The sequence below is a fragment of the Ammodytes marinus genome (genome assembly GCF_949987685.1).
Source record: "Ammodytes marinus genome assembly, chromosome: 9".
Lineage (NCBI taxonomy): Eukaryota > Metazoa > Chordata > Actinopteri > Uranoscopiformes > Ammodytidae > Ammodytes > Ammodytes marinus.
In genome coordinates this window covers 17395996-17420150 of record NC_137213.1, presented here as the reverse complement: position 1 = coordinate 17420150, position 24155 = coordinate 17395996, and the positions used below count along the sequence as shown (strand labels likewise).

Below are 24155 nucleotides of genomic sequence, written 5' to 3'. Positions count from 1 at the left end.
ATATGTGATTCTACAGTTTCTGGACCATATTGTAAGTACTGCAGGCATAGTGTTTTCATATAAATAATAATGGCTAGAGGAAGTAAAACATATCTAAGGTCGTTTAGTGACTAAAAATAGCATTAGGCTATATTGGGTTATCCTAGCTATTTTTAGAGATACCTTTTTTAATGAAATTCCATTGACATACAGTATGTTATTTGCATTTTGGACTGGTAACATTTAAACTGAACCTAACCAGGAAAGCATTACTGAGATGAAAGCAAGATCTGTTTTTGAAGAGTGTCCTGGTTAAGATAGAAATAACAGTGAATTATAGACAAACAACATGAGACAATCAACACAAAATTGATGCTGCTGCCTTCGTATTCTACAGATTTGAATGCAGGTATGTTGAAAACCATTTCCAGTAATGGGTAAATGCACTAATTACAATACATTGAGCAAATAAAAACATCAAATACATTTCACGCGTTTCACATTTGCAGGTGAAGACAATATTGAAGATATAAAGATATAAGATGATACATTACCTTTTTTTTATTAAGTAATGCATGAATAACAAGGCCTCTGACTTCTTTTTGCGTTTAATCGGGAGACACTTTTAATTGCTTGTATAATATTAAGGCTATTAGTTGACATGGAGCTGGTGAAAAAACTCCTGTGAATCAGTAAGGTTACCTGAAGCAGGATATCAAGTCTCTTTACACCCTAACACTTTCTCCAGCACCGGGCTCCTGTTTCACCACTTCTTCTTGTTTTAGTTCCAAGTACTACGGGGCTGCGGCCTCTGTTCTTTACATTGAGCATTAAGAATCTGTGAGCAGAATCAAGGGGGTCTATTATCTAAGAAGATTACTGTGGCAGTGTTTTTTTGAACGGTTATGTTACGTACAGTTGTTGTGTTGTTGTTGTTATTTTTCTTGTCCTTTTTACAGAATGTGGAGCTTCTGCTGCGTTAAGACTCCAGACTGTGAATGAGCAGAGCCAACATGGAGAACAGCAAGGTGACCAAACATCAGTGAACATCAAAACGGGAAATGCTTATGAATAAGGATATATATTTCTAGTTGATTAACATAATATATCAGTAAATGGAAACAAGAGTGAAACAATGCATCACCGGGTCTCAGTATGATAGTAATACATTCTGATGACATGTACTTATAAGGGTAAGAAGCATCTTAATAAAAGCACTTTGCATTTACTATTGAGTGTAAGTGAGGGTGAATAAAAATTATGCAATGTTCTTTTAAGTACGGCTCACCCCAGCTGTGTATGTGTGTGTCCAGCAGCCAGTGAAGGAGGTGCTCCCCCTGCCTCGCCTCCCTTCTCCACTCCCTGTGACCTCTTCCTCTGTGACCCCTGCTGCCACTTTTAAGACACATGCCACAGGCTCCATGCAGCATGTGCAGGTGGCCTCCTCAGGTGACTTACAGAGAGACCAAGCACTCAAATGTCTTTATATGACTACAATCATTGCGTACTAATTGTAGTTCCTCTTGTCAGCCTCACTCACTGTAAACTGAAAAGTGAACCACAATATTTAAAAAACACACAAAATAAATTATTTTACAAATGAACATTTCTACACATTTTGCGCATACAATATTGGCTAATTTAAATCCTGTATCGTTGATTTGGCTTTTGTTATGTTTTTTAACAGTGGTGACATCATTCAGCCATCTGAAGCCTCCAGAGAGGGATCTCACCCTGCTGTCCCACATGAAGGCTATGAAGTCTCTGAGGCATGCTGGCCTTACTGCAGTCTTCACTGGACAAACGGTGAATCCACTGGCACTACCTACAAGATAAACACAAACCCTGTTTAAAGTGCAAAGAAAAAGTTAAAGGTGGTGGACATTGCCTTCAGGATAAATGGATAATAATTAACAAAGGCTTGCAGCAGAATCTGCAACATAACATGGATATACACCATTTGTTAAAGGCCCTGTGCATCCACCACACAGGAATTTTCGCCCATTGCTAGCTAATGTATTTAATGAAGGCTTAGCTCCACTTTACCAATATTTAAAGGGGGCTGCAGGAAAAGTATCTCACACATTTGCTGATCACGTGGCATGTTGAGGAATCAAAAGCTTGACCGACCTGCCGTGCCTGGTTAAGATTGCTAAGCTATGATCAGACGATCACTGATGAAGAGAGGGGCTAAGCAAATAATGAATAAACCATCTGCTCAGTTTTTAGTTTGGTGGAGCAATGCTGGTACTAATGTGCATCTGTTACCAAACCTCATAAACAGGGTCTAACCAGTAAAAAAAAGGTGACAACATCTGCGATGATGTGGGTGTTTGGGACCTCAAAAGTCTGAACGTTTTATGTTTTATTCTTAAATATAGGCGATGGTTAAGTTATTTTGCCATGACTTTTAGGGCTCACTTGTGCACAGCTAAAAGTCATGTGGATAATTCCTAAGAGGACAAAATGAGCATCAGAAAATGGACTAGTGTGAAGGTTTTTATGGTTATTATTTTATTCTCCTATAGTTTTAGCTGCAGACTACAGAGCCAGTGACATTGTGTGATTGTCTGTCTTACATGGTTGGACCCTGACAGAAGCTTGATTGTGAGGAGTTTTTGGAGGAGATACCAATCGTGGAGGTGATCCTGGCTGACATCGACTCCCTGGTGCCCACTCACGATGAAGCCGGCCGCCCCATAGCAGAGTGGAAACGACAGGTGATGGTGCGACAGCTGCAGGTCAGGCTGCGAGATGAGGAGGAACAAAGGATACAGGTAGTCATATGTGCTTTTGTTCTGTATGTGAGTCTGAAGTACTGGTATTCACTGGGATGCATGTACAGTACATGTAAATACTGGCTGAACTAAGAGTTGTGCCCACTAGGGGGGAGAATAGAGCCTTTGCAGGGAAGGGTAACACATGACCAAGGAGAAATAGGGGAGTGAATATACAGTGGTAGACATGATTCTTGAAGAAATAAGATTGGAAAAAAAATGCTAATGCTAGTATGTCTATTAAGACTCAGGTAAGCAATATGCAAGATTTATTTATGCAGCAAATTATAAGTCTGTCATAGAGCAAACATTTTGCTCAAATCCAAAGCATGAAGAAGCAACACAAGACACAAGGAATACGTCGAGCCTCCCATCTTTGATGGTTAAACCTTATAAGAAACAATGCGTGTTTTGTACCTATTGTTTTCAGTGTATTGATGGTTGATCTCAAGTTCTTCCAAAAAATATAGAAGAAATTGCATTTTGTACTTGGTAAAAAAAAGAAGATGCCCAGAATGAGCAGCTCTCAAGTTTACCTATGAACTAATTTCATCTTATTTCTTTAACATTAATAGAAATCAAGTGTTCGAAAGCAAATAACCGTGTTCCTCACATTGTTAAATTATTCCTTTATAGGAGGAGTCAGCGATTATGGAGAATGCTTGTTGTCAAAATAACTTTTTGACAAAATCAGGGAATATCTCCTCACAATCAGCTACCTGTCCGTACTGTGAGTGCGCTGACAAAATACACAGCCTAGACTCTGTAAAGAGGCATGTTGCTACCTCCAGTGGGCCCCTTTGTTTACATACCTTTTGTGAACATGCCAGTTTACAGAGCCTAGGCTGTGTATCATTAACACCAGATATCTTTCCAGCGTACACACAGTACGGACAGGTGGCAGATCGTGTGGAGATATTCACTGGGAATCACTTACTCCACCTTTAGTGGAACAATACAATGGTTTGTTTTCTAAAATCACTTTGTCCCTCTAACAGGACATGACTAATGGCTACACACCAGTAGATGATTGGAAGTACTCCCAAGCCCACAACGCGGTACTGGGGCCCTTTGGTGAGCTCCTAACACAAGATGACCTGGTGTACCTTGAGCAGCAGATCGAGACTGTTTCACTGCAGAAGCGCTGCCAGGCCTATGAGCTGGAGCTGACCAGACTGACAGACGAGCTGAGGACCATTTTACCTGATCCAATCGTAAACATCTCCCTTAACACAGAGGTCCTACAGCAGATGGACGCAGACAGCAAAATGCAGCTGATTTTGCCGGTGTGGTGCAGCCGTGTCTCAGAGATCGTCAAGAGCATGTCCATGTTGGTGGCTAACTTGACCCAGAGCACAGAGGAAGGGGGTGAGAGGAGGATGGTGGAAGGCATGATGGAAGAGATGAAGAGTTTGCAGGGGGTGAGGGATGGTTTAGGTGTCGATCTATGCCAGGGATCGGTGCAGCAGGGCCAAGAGACGGAGCCGACGCACGGCGAAACCTCCAGCGGATGTAGGATTCCTCACATTGGGATGGCGACAGCTTTTAGCCACCGTCTGGAGACCAACAGCTACAGCAGAGCGCGGAGGGAGAAGGTGGAGAGGGAGATCCAGCAGTCCGGGGTGTCGGTCAGAAATCTCAGATCCAACTTTGAAGGGCAGATGGGTTGTATTTATCCCTTCGCTGGGGTTGTGAAAGGAGACCAGATGGTATTTGGAGCTTCGTCAGTAACGCACCAGAATGCCAACACAGGCCTCCTCAGCAGTGATGTGAACCGCTGTGATCCCCCGATAAAACTTAAACCTGTGATGGAAACCACCAGCCTGAGGAAAGAGCGTATTGTGGTGTTGTTCCTGAGTCACTGGAAGAAATCGGCCTATGCTATTTCAGTGAGAGCAGCGAGGCAGAGACAGGGACAGGGACAGGGACAGGGAGCAGTGTCAGGGAGAGTGACGGGGGGAGCGTCACCCCCACTCAAAGTCACCTCCATATTTCAATTCTACCGACAACGAGGAGCCGTGGACAAAATATTAAACTCCTGGAGGAATAAGCTAGAACTGAGAGATGCTCAACAACAGTCCTGTTTGACGTCATCTCACTCCTCACAAACCGCACCACCTCGAGTTACGTACTTCCCCGAGCAATTTGTGCAAGACGCGGATGGCCTTGCAGTGAGCCATGATAGCTTGACCCTCGACCTTTTCATGCTCGGATACTTCCACATCTTAGAGCAAGAGCTTTCGCCCCTGGAGAGGAAGATGAGGCACCTCCTCTGCTTTGAAGTTTTTGACCACCTGGGCAGTTTCTCCTGGGAGACGGTGAGGGACTTCCACAAGGCCGTTCTACAGGAGATCCAGGCCGGGAGGAGACATTGGAGTGATGGCTTCGAGGACATCAAAGTTCGCTTCTTTGGCGACTCTGGACCATGCCACTGTCCATCATCATCATCATCGTTGGACTCCAGACTCGTACCCAAAGTTATAGTTCAAAGCGCTACTCCAGACGAGTGCGGCAGAGACACAGACTTTTCCTCTTTCAACAAGGAAGACATTTGTAGATATATCGACCGCAGCTTCGCTTTCTGGAAGGAGAAGGAGGCAGAGATGTTTGATTTTGAACATTAAGGTTCAATTTGACATTTTTTTTTGCACAGAAAGATGACATGTTGGTGTGCTTACTCAACTGAAGGGAGCTAAATAAAATGATACTGAGAATGCATTATTGGTGCATTATTATTGCAAAGTTGCTATAACAATAATACTTAGCCTGTCGACATCTGAGCCACTGACACACAAAAGCTTATAAATGATCTGTACTTTATACATGTATTGTGCAAGCACAAAAATTGGCGTTTGATTTCCAGTTAAAAGACTTTCTGGGATGAGTTTTAATATTCTTCATTTTAGTCTGACAGTATGCCCTGTATATATTGATGACTGTCATTTTCACCTATAAACAAAGCTACCTATAATCATATCTTGTTAGATGATGATATGTATTTGATGATATATTTTAATCTGCAAAGTCACTAGAGCAGTCAAATAAATATTGTGGAGTATGATATTGGTATTTATAAATGGGGTGAGGTAGGAGTTAAAGGTAGCAATAACTTACAGAGTGCAGCTTAAAGTAAAGTTAAAAGTGGCCTCCTTGAGTAAGTATTTTACTTTATTAAAAGTTTGACTACGCCTCTATTATTAATTTATATAACATTTATTTATTTACCTTTATTTAACAGTCATGCATATTTGTTTGCTAGCTTAGCCTACATCTTAATCATGAAAACCACAGCTTACAGTTCCAATGGAAAGGTGACGGAGTGAAATAGGTGAGGTCGCGCGTGCGCACAAGCTCCCTAAATTGACAGGAGGATGCTGAGCTGCATTCCCATCATTCTGTGAGGAGAGGAGGATCCCCCTGCGCACCCACAACGGAGGAAAGACGCCAAAGCGACAAGAACACTGAAATTCGTCCACTTTATCTGCCACCATGTCCGCCGGAGGAGATTTGGGGAACCCCCTGAGGAAATTTAAACTCGTGTTTTTGGGAGAGCAGAGTGGTGAGTCAGTTCTTCTCTGGGTGGGTTTGGGTTGTCCTCCCCATAACGCCAAACATGCGTATGTTAAAGGCCCACGTATGTAGCCTAATCTTTGCTTTATTTTGAAAGTTGATGCTGAATGTATAGGGGGAACGTGCTGGCAGGCATTCGTTCGTTTTTTTTTCTCTCGGCAAAATCTGTGACTGTAGAACATTTGATTATCCGAGGAAGAAAAAAAAGAGAGAGGAAAAAAAGCACCCCATGCTTATAAATTGCACCCTTGGATTAGAACCACTATGATCAGTAAAAAAACACCTGCTCATTGTACTGAATATTCTTGAGGTCTAGTTGTCGCACATAGCCATGAATCGCCTCATATACGAAATGAATTCGGGATGTTTTGATGTGCTGCAGTGACCGACAAATATGCTCTGCCTGTTTTCAGATAACCGCTTTATTTCCACTCACACCAACAATCCTTTATTCCTTTACATGACAGTGTCAAATATATGTTCCCTCCCACACCACTCTTGTGTGTGTGGGTTTTTTTCTTGTCTTTATAGGGAAGATAATAAACAGTCCTCCATGTGTCAGTTCGGGACACACCCTAGGCTGGCGATGTCTGTAGCATCTCTAAACCTCGCGGTCTCCGGTTCACTTCCATAAATAATCAGATAAAAACGGGCTTGACAGCGCCACAACATTATACTATATATTCAATATAAAATCTCTTTCGAGGTGGGAATAGGCTGCGTGTGTACGATTTGATGTAATGTGCAGAAATTCGGGAGGTGCTGATCGATAATGGTTTAGCGCTGTAAAGAGCTGCCTGAATACGTGTTCAGACATCAGGCACCCAGAGTGGCAGCACAGGAGCACATATCCCATAGGAAAAACAGTGGCAGAACACACGTAACCAGGCTTAAATATCGCAAAAACTTGACTGGTGTTTGTGCCTCATTGTATTGTGATGTTTTAGTGTGTGAGTGTGTGTGTCTGTGCGGAGGCTGCGTCCCTGTGTGTGTGTTTGTGTGGCCTGTACTGCAATGTTGCTGTCCATGGTGCTGAATCGAGGCCCTGGCGTGGCCACTGCCCATCGCTGGCTTCACAAACTACTGCTGTCTGCATAGAGGACTCTGTATGAGAGCCCGGGGCCTGTTGGCTAGAGGAGACCTGTTCCCCACTCCTTTATGTGTAGATCTGATATAAAATGGTGCTGGGGTGGGAATCATGTAAATAAGAATCGTGCTCACCAGGCTCGCCTTGGTCCTCTAAGAAGTGGCCATGCGGCTGGATGAACACGGCCTAAATGTTAATGTGTTTTGAATTGGTCTGCCAAAGGGAGGCCTCATGCATTTTTTTTTCACTTTGGGACACAGCTCCTGTTTTCCTCATTGTTAATTAATGACATTATTATTCTCAGACAAGATAATAAAAGAGAGAACTGGGCTGAAAGAATGAGTCCCGTTAATCGTTGGTCCAAATGTAAAAAGCCTCTTTTTCATTGGTCATTTATTGATGATTATGTATGTATAGGGACAAGACATATGGAACATGGACTGACCACACATTGATGGCCTAAAGTGGTTTGTGAGGAGCTTCCCTACATGGGACTTTACACATAAAACCCAAAACTTAACAATGAAATACAAATAATCATACAGTGATGGAAGGAATTTTAAAAGTAATTTGATAGTTGATATATCGTTAACATTGTATCAAATATGCCGAGGTTGCAGCTACTCAGATTTCTGAAGTATTGGATTGTTAGTTAGAAACATTTATACTGTATGTTTTTTCAGCAGAATAAAAACATTTCCTTTTCATTTGAAAACTATTCCACAAATCACGCTTTCACTATGTCAGATATTCATGTTGATTTTAGTCCATAACTTTATCTTTTAAATCTGCCTTTTGACGCTAAAATACAAATTTTGGTTTCTTACTTCTTACTTTACAAGGGAATGTATTATTTATTTTTAGAGAAAAAAAAGGTTGTCCTTGAATACTTATTGCAATGGTTACAATTACGGGAATAAGCTCCAGAGAAGCAACTTTTTATTTCTTTCTTTTCATATTTGGAAAATGTTGTCTTGTGAGGGCAGTTTGTGGAGGTTGTTACCAGGGAGATGTTGTTCCCAGTTACATGAGATGGATCTCTGTTAAAGTTTTCTCCTTATGTCATCATGTTTTCCTTCTTTGTAGTCATCAAGTTGTTTGACTGTGATGGTTACAGCGGCAGTGGTTTCATATTGGATCGCACATTCTTGACTTCCATTGACTTTCATTTTGTCGCGCTATCAAACACAATGGAGCCCCATTTTCATATCATTATGCTGAGTTTGGAGATTTTTTTAAAACTCCTTATAATCTGAACTATCTCTTAACTAAAACATTATCTCTGTCTCTTCCCTGTTCTAGTGGGGAAAACATCTCTCATCACTAGATTCATGTATGACAGCTTTGACAACACATATCAGGTGAGAGTTAGACCGGATCCAGAACCAAAAAGTTTAATGCATGATATGATGACTGCCTGTAGTTAACTGGACTTAAGAAGTGGTGATTGGGGAGATATCCTGGTATAAACTCTATACACATTTTTCATTTGGCTTTGTTTAATAAATATTTTCTCTACCAATCATTCTTTAATGTTCCATTTGAATAAATGGAATATTGGCACCAATCATACCGTGTGTCTAGAATATTTGGAAAAACAAAATCAGACTACATGTTAAATATAATTTACAATTTACAAATTATTTTGGGTAAACTATGTCCTAATTCAAATAGTGTCTATGCAATTATCAAAAGGACATGTTGTTATAGCAATATTCGCCTGTAAAAAGGGAATACAGATAATTCTTTCCCTCTGTACATGTGAGGCATACAACACGACTGAATGATTGAGCGCAGAGGGCAATACAAATTAAATTAGTTTTTCAGTCTGATTCAATTTCGGTGCTTATTGGCCTTTTTACTTGCTTAACAGCTTTTTGTGTTTTCTTTCATTTAAGCAACGGTCAATCTGCTAGGAACAACAGACATTTCAATTTTAAAGTCTGGTTCTCGTTGATGATTGTTCCCCCCTCTCTTGTTCTTTCTCCTTCATAGGCGACCATTGGAATAGACTTCCTATCAAAGACAATGTACCTGGAAGACCGAACAGTAAGAGGCCTTGATAGTCATTTCACATTAACATGTAGACACGTGTAGAAATGAATGAATGTATCTGTACTTGTGTCATTTTAACCAACATCCTCCGAAACATCCCACTTTCCACTCTGTTTTCACTAATCCTTGATTTGATTTGCTTAATTACTGCTCTTTTCACAGTCTAACACGATTATCCTAAGGTTATTTCTGGGTAGTATGGGCTTGGGTGTGTTGGCTTAAGCAGCCAAAGCCTCCCCCATAGATCATCTCCTTTAGCTAGTATTATTACTATTTCTTTGTAAGGATATCATGCTCTGTCAGCCTGCACACAAGCTGTACTGGCTTATCCCTTCTGGATGTGTACTTACAGTCTGCCTAGTATGACAGTAAATGTTGGAACAGCTGCTGTAGATGTGTGTGTTCATGTGTGTGTGTGTGTGTGTGTGTGTGTGTGTGTGTGTGTGTGTTTGTAAATGCAGGTAAGGCTGCAGTTGTGGGATACTGCTGGACAGGAGCGTTTCAGGAGCCTCATCCCGAGCTACATACGAGACTCTACAGTAGCTGTGGTCGTCTATGATATTACAAGTGAGCAGCAACCTGTTAATTGTACTGTTGTTGGGACTGTATATTTTGCTCTGCGTTTGTGTCTGGAAAAAACATAAATATGCAGTTAAAGGTGAAGTAAGCGGTTTATTTATGTTAATATAAGTGTTAAATCGCTCTTTATTCATACAGTGATCACTTACATAATGTGCGCGTTTCATAAAGCTGATCTCTCAGTCAGCTGCTCTGCATGTAATCGGCAAATAAACTTATTGGAGGATCCTGAAATTTTTATCCAATCACAAGAGAGAATACTACAAACCGACACCTGTCTCACTCATGGTCTCACTGCCAGTGCACGCCAGAGCAACAGATGGGTGAATGTTTATGCGCTTACAATGGCGGAGCAGGTAAAACTCCTTCCCAATGTCTGTTTTGATGGTTTTTATCATGTTTTATCACACTTATGGATCTGAGATGATGCTAGATAACTCGCTGCTTGAAGACCGCAGTGCATTAATGTGGTGACGTAGGGACGAGCGAGGGGACTGCTAACTGCAGTAACTGACAGGAAGTTAGCTAAAAGAACCATTCTGCTTACAGCACCTTTAAGAAGCACTTATTGCATTTGGGATTTTAACACAAAAAATGCAGGAAATAAAGTAAGATTCTGGTCTCCACAGATGTGAACTCATTCCAGCAGACCTGCAAATGGATTGATGATGTCAGGACAGAGAGAGGAAGTGATGTCATCATCATGCTAGTGGGCAACAAAACAGATCTGGAAGAGAAGAGGTGAGTTTGCCAGATTTAGCTCCTAAGTGGCTGTAACGATAAGCTTTAGCAGTTAATTGTAGATATTTTGTTAACCGAAGCAGAAAGCGACATGTTGGTGCTCAAATAAATTAGCCTCCAACGTTGTGATGCTGAGTCTGGCCTGATTTTCCTGTAGGCAAATCATGATTGAGGAAGGAGAGCAGAGAGCCAAAGAACTGAACGTCATGTTCATCGAGACCAGTGCCAAGACGGGCTGCAATGTCAAACAGGTGATCCCTGCAGTTTCACCATATTTCACAGCATTTTGGGGCGTCAGTCGCTCTCAGATTCTCGGTGTCCCTCCAAGGTGATTGAGTCACCAACGTGAACAAATACAATTTCCACGTGTAAATATGTGGAGGAGGGCAGTGGAGGGTATGCAGAGGGTCAATAGTGTGCACATTCAATGCTGGTGGTTGCACTATTTTACTGGACTACATTTATATGACTGCTGGGGTCAATAGGTATTTTGCAAATTAAGATTTAACATAGAAAACAGTTGTTAAAGGTAAAATTATATAATATATATATATATATATATATATATATATATATATATATATAAAATAGTCTGAATTAACTAATTCTGTAAAATGCTACTTACGCATTAGTACATCAGATTAGACAACTTTATTGATCCCAAGAAGGGCAATTCATAGTATACCACTCAATGGGACCATTCTCTCGCAAATTTGAAATACATTTTACAGATAATTATTTTGTGACATGTTTAATACAGGACTGTTTAACTTGTAACAGAGTGTTTTACAGGGTGGTGTTGCTATTTTTACTTTGGTAAAACCTTAAAAGTCTACATCAGGTCATATGAACATAGATACAGACATGAAAGAGGATCATATTATTTACTCAGTTAATACTATGACATTATTTTCTCTCCCTCTGTAAATCTTTTAAATCTGATCCCTAACTCTCCCTCCTCTTCCCTCTTCCCTCTGCCCTCCTCCTTTTCTCTCCTTCTAGCTGTTTCGTCGGGTAGCAGCAGCCCTACCTGGGATGGAAAGCTTGGACGATGCAAATCCTGAAGGCAGTATCCTTTAAGGCCACCGTTACTCACTGCGCAGAGAGCCAAACAGCCAAGAAATAGGCAGCTTATTTTTAATCTCTTAGTGGTTGTTGGCACTAGTACAAACAGACCACCAAGTCTACTGTCTGCTGAGGCATCATCCATTAACCTTTTTTTTCTTTTTGCTTAATAGAGATAAAATGCAAAGAGACAGGGGCCTCGTGTGAATGCACAGGTATAGCACCACGTAGTGGCTGTCTGGGAAGTGACACACACTAAGGTCGTGTGATGGACGATGGATGTTTTAAAGTAGTGACCGACTGAATACACTGCACCGGAAGTATTTTTTTAATTACTGTGTATCTATTTAATAGTGATGCGTTTCAGTAATATTTTTACCGAGTAACAACACAAAAAGAAAGTGTAAGCAGTGTTAACATTGCAAAAGAAAAAAGAGATCAGATTATTACTAACCCTTTTACACTTGAGAATCCGGTTACAGGTTTAGGTTGAGTTATTCTGCATATGTGAAAAAGGTTAGTATAAAGTATTTTGTGGCTCCAGGGGGAGCTGCACAACGTCTGATAAATGAGTAATCTGGGGGTGTGGAGTTTAATAGACCTCTAAAGCCGGCTCATCAGCTCAAAGGCTTGAGGCGGCTGAATCATTGAAGGAGCATCTGCATACTGTATATATACATGTATATGTGTTTTTTTAGAACAACATCCATGAGTTTTGTGGCAAGTATTTAAGAATTTTAGGGGATTGTACAGTTAAATTTCACATACAAATTTTTTATATCAGCATATTCATTATATTTTGTTGGTACCCTCTGTAATTTAAAGCAGGACTGACTGAAACACGTCAGGTCATAATATTGACGTTTTCATCAACCACCTGCCTTTTCCTTAACAGTTTTCTCAGTGATCGACATCAAGCTGGACAAACCGGCAGAGCCTACTGTTCCCGAGGGCGGGTGCTCATGTTAATGCACAGCTGGAAATCGGACAGCTCCCTTCACACCATAGGCTTGTTGTGTTGCTTACTACTGGCTAGCTTCCAGTTGACTTCTCGAATTGGATATAGGATGCGGGCCATGTATCTGATTGGACAAATCAAATGTTATCTTTCAGTCTTGTTCAGTTGTAAAATATTGTATACTTTGTCAATATGTAAGTGACCGGAGGAGAAAAGGGAAACAAAAAAACAAATGCTGAAATGGAAACAAACAAAAAACAGTTCTGGAGGAACGGAAAGGGAGAAAAACGGGACAACCAACGGAATTCTTTTCGCTGTTATGTTTTGTATTTTTTATATATAAAAGGGAAAGCACCAAAAATTATGCCTAAACATAGAAAGAGGAATATTGGGTGGGGGGAACGGTCGTTTTTCTAGATGGCCAAACACTTCTGAATGTCTGCAGCACGCATGCACGCTGATCTGATCTTTGACATTTGGCCTGCCCTCCAGGGTCTTCACACTCTGGAGGGAGGTTGACTATGTTAGAATGTTTTATAGCATCTCTCTATAGCATCTCATGACAAAATGTATCTCATTTGATATTCCCACAAGAGTCAACTTCCAGTAGATTCACCTAACAGTAGCTGTTAAAATGTGGCACTCTATCTCTCTATGGGTTTAACTTTTATAGAACAAACTGTACTGTGGTAAAAAAAAAAGCAAAAGCAAAAGAAGTAAAAAATAAAATAAAAACAAAATACAACTTACTATCACAACTCCCCTGTCCCTCTAACCACTCCTATCCTCTTCCTCCTTTCCTCTTTAGCCCTCTCTCCGTCTAAGTCTCCCCATCCCTCCATCCCGGTAATACACATATAACGATCCACTGTAATGCACTGCACTGTATATAATAATGTAATATGTATGTTGTGAACGTCCCTCTGTAGAAGTGGTCCTTGTTCACCAGTATGAATAATGTAATACTGTTTAATGATTAATAAATTACAGATTAAAGGGCTTCACTCTCCTAACCATCAACATTTACCTGGTAGCAAAATGGTCTACTCGATTATTGTTTCTTTATTATTATTATTATTATTATTATTATTATTATTATTATTATTATTATTATTATTATTATTATTATTATTATTATTATTATTATTATTATTATTATTATTATTATTATTATTATTATTATTATTATTATTATTATATTATGATGATTATTATTATTATTATTATTATTAATAATAATAATAATAATAATTATTATTATTATTATTATTATTATTATTATTATTATTATTATTATTATTATTATTATTATTTCTATTATTTTCTATTATTATTTTATTTATTGGTGATAATGTACAAGACAGATCAAGTATTTGCACACAAAAAACGTCAACATTCAACAACGAGTAATGTCTAACGCATCACATAGACAAACTTTACTGAATAACGGTAATGGCTAATGTTAGCTAGCATTATTCGTTAGACGGGCTTCTCTTCTCAAATTAAATATGTTTGATTTTTTCGCTAAGAGTAGTTTTTTCTGCATCAATCCACAAATCATAATGCTGCTTTGTGACCCACATTTAAATTACATTACGTTAAAGTTAACAAGGTTAACACGATTTTCACCGATTGGCAAGCTAACAACCCAACTTACATAAGCTAGGTGGCAGCCTGGCAGGTTACAGTTCACTTTACCTTTAGATGCTAAAGAAATACATACTGTTAAAGGAATATTAAAAAATATTAAGGGAAATAGCCTACTTTTTTGCTTTCTTCACAGGTCAAGACCACTCTCATGTCTGCTTGTTTAGCCTAAAGACGATAATTTTAGCTTAGCATAAAGACTGAAAGCAGGGAATCTGGAGTCTCCATTGTTGCCAAAAGATATTCTAGCACATAAAAAAACATTCCTTTTTTAAATATTAAACTCAGATGAAATACTGCAAGTCTGCTTACAACGTAGATGTAATAAATTGCATTGCCATTAGGTTGCGTGTGGAGCTGAACCAACTGAGGTCAGTGCCCTGTCTGTCTCAATAATTCTATCATCGGGTTATTAAATGAAGGGCTGGTTTATTGGAATACATAGCCTAACTTTTCATAAACACAGTAGCAGCAACTGAGAAAGAAAACGTCTGGGTAAGAGCATAGCAGTCAACCAACCATTCAATGAATCGCTCAATCAGTTCATTGTGTGGGAGTGTTCGTTGTCATGATTACTGCACTAATGTTAAGCTCCCTGAGGTGAGTCAGTGTCTGAAAACGATAGTTAAAGGGGGAAGTTGAGGTTGGAAAGAACCTTTTAAGAAAGAAACTGTCACCGTGACATGTTTGGTTCTATGACAATCAAGCTCTCCTGACGTAAGGGGACAGGTATTCCCCTAGATGGACAACATTTTATTCCATCCCCTTGAGGGTCAACAGGCAGATGGAGACAGTTATCTCTCTTAGTGGACAGACCAACTCCACAGAGACAAGAGGTTAGATAGTGGCTTTGCTTGGAGGGTGAAACCTTGAATTTGGTGCTTTTGAAAATTTATAAAATGTATATGCATGGCCATATTGTGAAAAAAAGGCTACTGTATGTATGGAAGAAAAGCAGAAAATACCATATTATATAGATAGAAAGATCAGTAAGCATGAAACAATGCCTCTGTGCAACATCTCCCACTCTTGAAAAAGGACACACCTCCTCCATCCTAAATAACTCTGGTACGATCTCAGGTCCTCTCAGGTCTGGGTCACTTTGGATCACGTTTACACACAGTGTGGATCATGTCCAGAGTAGAAGTTTTTAGGGACACAAACCTTCGCTCCCTGCTGAGGGAGTTGCGGACGGACATTGCTATGGCTGTAGATGACCCTTTCCCTCTCGTCTATGGATTGGCGGACAAAAACATCATCACCGATCAACAACTTAAGGTGAGAAAAAGAATTATATAAAATCTGAACATAGTGTATGGTGTGGATTCTGAGGCAATGTAATATCACAAGTAATAAGGTAATAAGTAGGACATTTTTCCAGTTAATTATTATGATTAAATCAATTCGATATTTCTCAACCGAAGACAATGCTTCAGATGATAGATTATGTTATTGCAGAATGATATGGTTTTATTCAGTATGCAAACCTTTAGTCATATTTTTTCAAAGGACACTCTGGAGAATGAGGGCAGGGAAGGGATCCACAAGGCCATGTACTCAGCCCTGTCCTGGCTCCTGGAGCAGAGCATATCCACCATCCAGGCTTTCTGGAGCAACTTGTCCAAAGACTACAACCTGGCTAGCTACCCCAAGCTGCAGACGCTGCTCGCTAACCTGCCCTCAAGTATGTTCAAGTTTTTACCAAAATTATTTTTATATTGTTTACATTATGTCTGTTTTGATTGAACAGTCTAATCTACAAATTTAGTATGGTACTGTCCATTAAATCATCCTTACTTAAAATGCATTTCTGATGTTTAAATATGTTACATCTTCTCAATAGTTCAGCAATTTGTAGGAGGTCATTTGGTAGTTAGTAAAAAAAATAAGCACTTCCAATCTCAGTCCTCATTGATCCTTCCTGTTGCTGTACTTTCATGACATGGTATTCTATCTACTACCCTCCTGTAAGACATATATATATACATACTCTGGAAAGCATATGTTTGAGTAAAATTAACATTTTGATTTTATAATTAGGGCTGTCAAGCGATTACATTTTTTTATCTAATTAATTACAGGCTCTGTGATTAATTAATCTAAATTAATCGCATATTTTTATGACACTTTTATACCTGTTTATAAACAGCTGTATAGCCTGCTACAGTTTGTTTCTCTCTCTCTCTCTCTCCCTCTCTCTCTCTCTCTCTCTCTCTCGGTCTCTCGTAACTTCTGTCTCCACAACAGACAGCGCTGCACTGCCACAGATGCCTATGCCGATTCATTCATCATCTTGGTAGCCTACTCATAGGCAAACATATTGACACACACACACATACACACACACACACACACACACACACACACACGGGGCGGGTGTCCGTTTACGCGGGAGGCGAGACAGCTAGCAAACAAAATTGAGACACACGGAGGAAAATTGAGAGATACTTTTGAACCTACATTGTTGCACCCACTAAATCAATAATGCACAGACACTGCGGAGAATAAAGTAAGATGTCTTCCTACCTTCATGCTTATTTGCCCGAAGCATCCCATAAACCGTCCATAGAGCCCTTGGCCCCGCCCGTTCCCCTGCTTCTCTCTTTACTTTTCTCCCTTTCACCCGTGCGGGCTGTGTATGCAAGCTACAGGTGCAGCTGCGCACCACTTTTGCACCGGGTCAAAGGGCATTATAGAAGTGCGATTAATCTGCGTTAATTTTTTTAATCGCGTTAATTTTTCTGTGATTAATTAATCAAAATGAATGCGTTAATTTGACAGCCCTATTTATAATATAAACTAATGACAACATTTCTACCATATTCACAATAAAAATATTGTCATTTAGATAATATTATTGTCATTTTCAATAAGTAATGTAGAGATGAAGATTAAAGAAAATCCAGACTGGTCTCATATTTTTTTCCGGGCCTGTATATATAGTTACTTTTGCTCTGTCATTGCTGACATTGTATTGACAGGACGTGATGCTGCAGGTGCTAGGTGTGAGAAGAGAGCCTCTGGAGGCCACAAAACACCTCACGTCAAAAAGAGGAGCCACGAGGACAGGGGGACAAAGTCGCACAATCAGCATCCACAGTATCATGCTAAAACAAGCCAGGGACAAGGTTATTATACCCATGATGAATCTCTACTTTGATATTGTTAATAGACAGTCAGTCTATTAACAATATCAAAGTAGCCACTGCAAGACCAATAGGAAATGTATGAATGTTTTTGCAGTGTCCAAAGGCCAATGCAAAACTTTTTTGAGGTGTCCTTGTATGTTTTCTCCAGGAGGTAAAGTGAAGCTATACAGAGTGAAGAGTGAAGCTCCAACGTCCCTGCCAACATCTGAAAATGGTAATTTCTAAAGCAATCCTATTTGACATACATTGATGCTGTAGACCCATTTACCTGCTGTTACCTGCCACAGGTGTTCAGGCTGTGTCTTCCTCAGTCCAGAGACCTGTGGCTCTGTCCTCCTCTTCTTCCTCATCTGCCTTAACAGCTGACCCTACAGTCAGCCAAGAAGCCAAAGAGAAGGTCACACAGGCATTAGGCTTGGATGGTAAATCACTGGGTGCGTATCTGCGGTTTAAAAAAAAAAAATTATAATTTCTTTCGTCTTTTCCTCCATTATCAGAAAATTCACGTCTCTGTCCTTCAACAGGAGCTGCCAGAAAGCGCATTACAGTTGGTGGAGAGTTTTACTCGTGTGCTCTGTCAGGGAAGATAAACACTGCAAAGAAGTCAATTCACCTCAAGGGGGAGACAACCACAGGCACGGTAGAGGACCCCACTCATTCACTGTGAATGTGTGTGAGGGTGTGATGTAGGACTTTTGCCTTCTGTATCTTAATTGTATGTGTGTTTGTGTGTGTGTGTGTGTGTGTGTGTGTGTGTGTGTGTGTGTGTGTGTGTGTGTGTGTGTGTGTGTGTTTGTGTTTGTGTGTGTGTGTGTAGGTTCACTATAATGAGGATGAGTGTGCAGTGTGTAAGGACGGAGGGGAGCTGATCTGTTGTGATGGCTGTCCTCAAGCTTTTCATCTGACCTGCCTAGAACCTCCACTCCAATCAATACCAAGGTGACAGATTAAAGATTTACATCACTATCATTGAACATAAGTACTGTGCGTACTGGACATTTTTGTACTATCTATCTATCTATCTATCTATCTATCTATCTATCTATCTATCTATCTATCTATCTATCTATCTATCTATCTATCTATCTATCTATCTATCTATCTATCTATCTATCTATCTATCTATCTATCTATCTATCTATCTATCTATCTATCTATCTATCTATCTATCTATCTATCTATCTATCTATCTATCTATCTATCTATCTATCTATCTATCTATCTATCTATCTATCTATCTATCTATCTATCTATCTATCTATCTATCTATCTATCTATCTATCTATCTATCTATCTTTTTGACCCTTGCTCTGAAAAGACGGTTTTAATGTCACATTAAATATTTATTCTTCAGTGGCCCTTGGCGGTGTGAGTGGTGCTGTGGCCACAGAGTGAAGAGAGAGAAACCCCAACTACCTTTGCAATCTGTATCTGAAGTAAGCAATATAAGGACGATTACATAAACTGTTCATGTTGAATATGCATGGTACATACATGGTATGAAAATCTCTGCAAGCCATAATCTGATACTTTCAGATTATAGTGGCTATTTTGATGACTGAGTGATGTGTGATTCACTGGGTTTCAAAGGAGAAATAGAAAATAACCATTCATGATCTTCTTCCCATGATAAACCTGACATTTCCAATATTTCCCATGTCTTCACTGACAATAATTAAACAATAATGTCAATATTCATGTCTGAAATGCCTTCAGTAGTTTCAAGTCTGCATAGATCAGCGCCCTGCTGATGCTCTGCATTTGCTTGTAATGATCATAATCATGTTAATTTTTACATCTCAGCCACTCATTGCCCAACCTCAGCAAACAACCACAAGCTCCACTAACTCCATCATAGATGTCTCTTTCTTCTCCTCGCTCTCATCCTCAACTCTCACGACTTCTGTGAATGGGCCCAGCAGCAGAAACCAGGTCTTTATTTACTGTAATCCTTTTCTATGTTTTTTAGTTTGTTTTAAGTTTTTAGTCACACTTGTTGAATGCTCATTGAATTGAATTTAATTTTTTTATTTATTTCAGACATATCAAAAACAATACAATAACAAAATGAAAAGCATAAAAATACAATAAATAAAATGTATGTTTAAATGACTTCACAAAAACAAAAAAGAAAACAAATTACCTATATTGATGTGATATGCCTGAAAAGGAGCAGGAAGAAGTATAAACTTATTTACAGTTTTTCTCAGTCGCTTTGGTGCTTTTCTCACATCACTATTAACATTTGCACAGCAGTTAGTGCATTTCTCAAAACAATTAGTGCAAACTGCAAAACCTAGTGGATAACCTGCAAAAGTACGTCACTTGCTCAAAATGGATAGTCTACTCCTCAAAAGCAAGTATTCATGTCAATGAAACTGCCTGTGCCATCAAAATGAGAAGTCTTGACACCATTGTTTATGGACAAGATAGTCAAATGGCTTTGTCATATTTTCATTATGACAGTTTATTCTCTCAGTGTTTTCCAATGCAAAAAAAAGGTCAGAACTCGGTGACACTACCTGAAAATGCTCAAGACAGCACTATATACTACTTGAACAGCCATTTGAAAACTACAGTAAAGTTACACATTGCTGTAGTTAGGGGAGTAAATGAGTACAAGACACTGAATACGTTTTTACTGTATATGCTCTTTGCAATTCTACAGCATTGTGCAAAAGAAAAATACACTTCAGTCCCTTATTTAGAACAAACATAAAAAAACACCCTTTTGGTAGAGCTGTGCACAAATGTGAACAATATAACAGGACATATTGTAACTGAACATATATAGGTAAATCATTCTGGCACATCCAGACGTTCCTGTCTGTCTGGCCACGTATTTTCATCTACATCACAACGGATATTATCCCTTGCAATGCAGCGAGGAAAGTACAACTAATACTTCACACACATCCTTGTGAGAGCAATTGTTCAATTTAGGAGACATTTCCAGGAAAAATATAAAGAAAGGTATACAATTTGCTTGACAGAATTTGATAACTAGTTCACCAATTTTGTATGTAATGACTCAAGCAATGAAATTAAGAGTATTAGTTTTATAGGGAACGACTATTCAGCATCCATAAGTATAGTTAATTTTGACTGGCATGACATAAGCAAATGACAATGTTATAAAACAGCAGATAATTGTATGAAAGCAACTGATACATGTCCAAAAGCATTTGCAATTTGTTCAGAGGAAGGAGAAATTGCTACTATGATGTGCTCAAATGACTAAATGTTGCAGAGGTTGAACTAATAGTTGTGAGAATTTTCATTCTGATCTGAGAAAAGCACCAAAGCAACTGAGAAAAACTGTAATCCCACCCCTTTTCCATAGTAAAAAATAATAATATTTATTGTATTCGCTTCTTGTATTCCTTATAATCTCTATACAATCTATCTATAAAATTGGCGATACTATATTTGATATCTACGATTTATACATACATACAACTTAATATACTATGATTTTTTATATCTTATATATTTATACAATGCATATATCTATATTTATATACAATCAATATATCCATATCTACATACATATCTATACAATCAGTATATATATATCCATATATATCAATACAACCCATATATATATGTATATATACATACATATATATATATAGATACTCAACAAATATCAATACAATTTGATGTACACTATTTACACCTTAAATATAAACAATACATTTTTATTATTATTATATATGTAGCTATATAATATATATATATCATATATGTATATTATTATTATTATTATTATTATTATTATTATTATTATTATTATTATTATTATTATTATTATTATTATTATTTATTAATTTATATTTTAATTCTTACTTCTCTCCCTCATCCCTGTACCTTTTGAAAATCATTGCTTTTTGAAAGTCTTTCATTTGTTATTTTGTATATGATTCTGAAATATATAACATGTGTATCCAGTGCTCAGGTGCAGAGCTGGCCAGTCTGAGGGAGGTTTGTGCCGTTTGTCACATGGGAGGAGGAGAGCTGACTCACTGCCTCCAGTGTTTGGAGCGTTTCCACGTTCAATGCCACTTCTCCAAGTAAGACATCCACTCCTTGCGTCTTCCACCACCACAGCATTAGACTTGATACGTGGTGTGGCGAGGATTACCCATGTATTCTTCCCATATGCATGACAAATCCTATTCTCGTCCTCAATGTCATGTATATATGCATCAGCGTGTTGTACATACGTTTCTGTTTCCTGTGGATTCCTGTTAGTATTGATTGACAACCACGTGCATTAAAGGCGGAGTGTGCTTACCATGCTCATTATCTCACTAATGGTGACTAATGGAGGATATGCGGGAGGGCAACGAAGATCAATGATTTTTTCTTTTTAACAAAATGCTGCCACAGAATACAAATGAAGCCTATTTTCATGCGTCATCCATGAAACGATTTCTTGAGGTTTCATACTTTACTTTTTTTCCAAGTGCTTCTTCGTGATTTAAGATTTTCTTCGCCGTGTTCAGTGTATCAACCTCAAAATGTAAGGGTCTTAAATGATTTAAATAAGGGAATCTTTGGATATGTTTCACATAGAGAGCCCCACCTCTTCCTCTGTAATCCTCTTGAGTGTTAGAAGTCTCGTATTGATTGACAGTAACATTACACTGTACAGACTAGACGCAAAACAGTCTGACTCACTCGCAGTATCTCTGTGTTTGCTAGAGGGAGGAGCGTCTGCTTCTCCTGCTCCGGGCCCTGGGGAAGCTCCACAGATAAGGATGCTGAAGCCAGAGACCTACAGGTGTGTACAAAAAAGACAGGTTTAAGTAGCGTGTCATGTGTGTGTGTGTGTGTGTGTTTCTGTGTGTGTGTGTGTGTGTGTGTGTGTGTGTGTGTGTGTGTGTGTGTGTGTGTGTGTGTGTGCAGATAATAAACACAGATTCATTATCTGAATATGTAGTCTAATCTCTCCTGTGTGTGTGTGTGTGTGATCAGCTCGCCCTAGTGGCTCCAAATAATACACTGGGTGATGATCAGAGTTCCTCCGCCCTTGAGCCCATCCTCCATAGAGATGAACTGGACTCCATCCTTGGAGACGTGAGTGAGGTTTTAGTTACAAGCGGATACCAGAGAAACGTAGACATGATATGAGTAGGCTATGGCCACGAGCATATCGGCTGAACGTCTTATCACACAGATGGGTGAATGAGTCGTAGCGGAGAGATGTAGCCTGGAGGTCCAAACAATAATCAATGAGACATGTAATGGTGTTGTTTAAATGACTAAGGTGTATCTAACACATTTTCAAATCAAGATAATTATATATATAAAAAAAATGTTGTGTCCTGTAAGTTAATATAACTTGATCGGCAGCAATCATTTGGTAAAGAGTGTATGTCATCATCACTGACGTTTGCTACAAACTGTAATGTCACACATGTTTTTTTTTTGTTGCAATGATGTGTTTGTACCTCAGCCGGGCTCCATCGACAGCATCCTGCAGTGGGCTTTCCACAACATATCTCGGCCTCTCCCAGACTCACAAGGATGCTACCAGTGACACACAGGCCATCCGCTCAGTTGTACTGCACGGTCATGTGATGAATTGAACATGGCTTATGAAACAGAGATTTACTGAATTCAGTGGATATTATTTTTCTTGTTTACTGCTGTACCTGAAAAAATAAAACATTCAGTTAGATTGTATACATAGAAAAAAACAACAGCTGCTTTTACACAAAAATACATAATTTTGGCATATCAAGCGAGCGTTTGAAATGAAAATCATTGATCATTGAATGAAATGAAATGGAATCTATCCTCTTTGAATATTGTTGCATGTCTCTCATACCTCCAGTTTCTTAGATGATTTTCTAGCAGCACACCTAATAAATAAATGTAGGAGATGTGCACATAATTATAAATATGATGAAATAATGTAATAAAAATCTCAGAATCATCAACACTTACACCAAGGGGTGTCCATTTTACATTAATGCAGGCATGGGCCCTTTCTGACCTTCCATCTCCTGACCTCTGTGCAATGTGTATGTAACCTGTTGCCTCCAAATGTTAAGGCCAACCTATGCTGGGATATTACTTAATTTGTGTACATTTGTAGAATTTTTACTTTTTTAGGATGTTTTTAGGATCATGTAGCATCTGAGCAATATTTGCATAATAAAATAAACTGGATTACAACCTCTACAATACATGGATGCAAAAATGTGCTTATAATGCAGGACTGGCTCGATATCTAACTTATGTACTGTAAAACAAATAGGCCATGCAGTGAAACTGGGGCTTTTGGGGTTAATGGGTTGCCTTGTGTCGATGTATTGCTTTTACCTACTTCTTAATAGTACAACTACTTTTTAATAGTAGCTAACCTAGGGGGTTCTCTCTGAACAAAGGACATTGCAATGGTGCCATCACTGACACCCCAATGTGAGTGTAGCATCACACTAAGGATGAATGAAGGGGTTGGAGGAAGACTGGCAATGGGCAGCTCAGCTCAGGCCAAACCGACTGTGATACATCACGTGTGTGTGAAAGCGTTTATA

General features: G+C 39.1%; 3 protein-coding genes across 3 annotated transcripts; all 3 read left to right on the top strand.

The window, feature by feature from the left end:
• Nucleotides 1–977: 977 nt before the first annotated feature.
• Nucleotides 978–5380, top strand: espnlb (espin like b; the record flags this gene model as incomplete). Its single annotated transcript, XM_080033640.1, has 5 exons — nt 978–1007; nt 1296–1428; nt 1667–1785; nt 2577–2756; nt 3755–5380. The coding sequence occupies 5 exons, from the start codon at nt 978–980 to the stop codon at nt 5378–5380; spliced, it is 2088 nt and encodes a 695-aa protein (XP_079889766.1).
• Nucleotides 5381–6245: 865 nt separating this feature from the next.
• On the top strand, nt 6246–12822 carry rab6bb (RAB6B, member RAS oncogene family b; the record flags this gene model as incomplete). Its single annotated transcript, XM_080034422.1, has 8 exons — nt 6246–6315; nt 8716–8774; nt 9409–9462; nt 9930–10035; nt 10677–10788; nt 10946–11039; nt 11791–11857; nt 12758–12822. 8 exons carry the CDS (start codon nt 6246–6248, stop codon nt 12820–12822), a joined length of 627 nt encoding a protein of 208 aa, XP_079890548.1.
• Nucleotides 12823–15589: 2767 nt separating this feature from the next.
• aire (autoimmune regulator) lies at nt 15590–23152 on the top strand (the record flags this gene model as incomplete). The annotated part of the gene is made up of 13 exons (XM_080034044.1): nt 15590–15736; nt 15968–16142; nt 17440–17586; nt 17756–17821; nt 17895–18029; nt 18132–18247; nt 18425–18546; nt 18962–19031; nt 19411–19539; nt 21559–21680; nt 22315–22393; nt 22588–22689; nt 23069–23152. 13 exons carry the CDS (start codon nt 15590–15592, stop codon nt 23150–23152), a joined length of 1494 nt encoding a protein of 497 aa, XP_079890170.1.
• Between the last annotated feature and the right edge of the window lie 1003 nt (nt 23153–24155).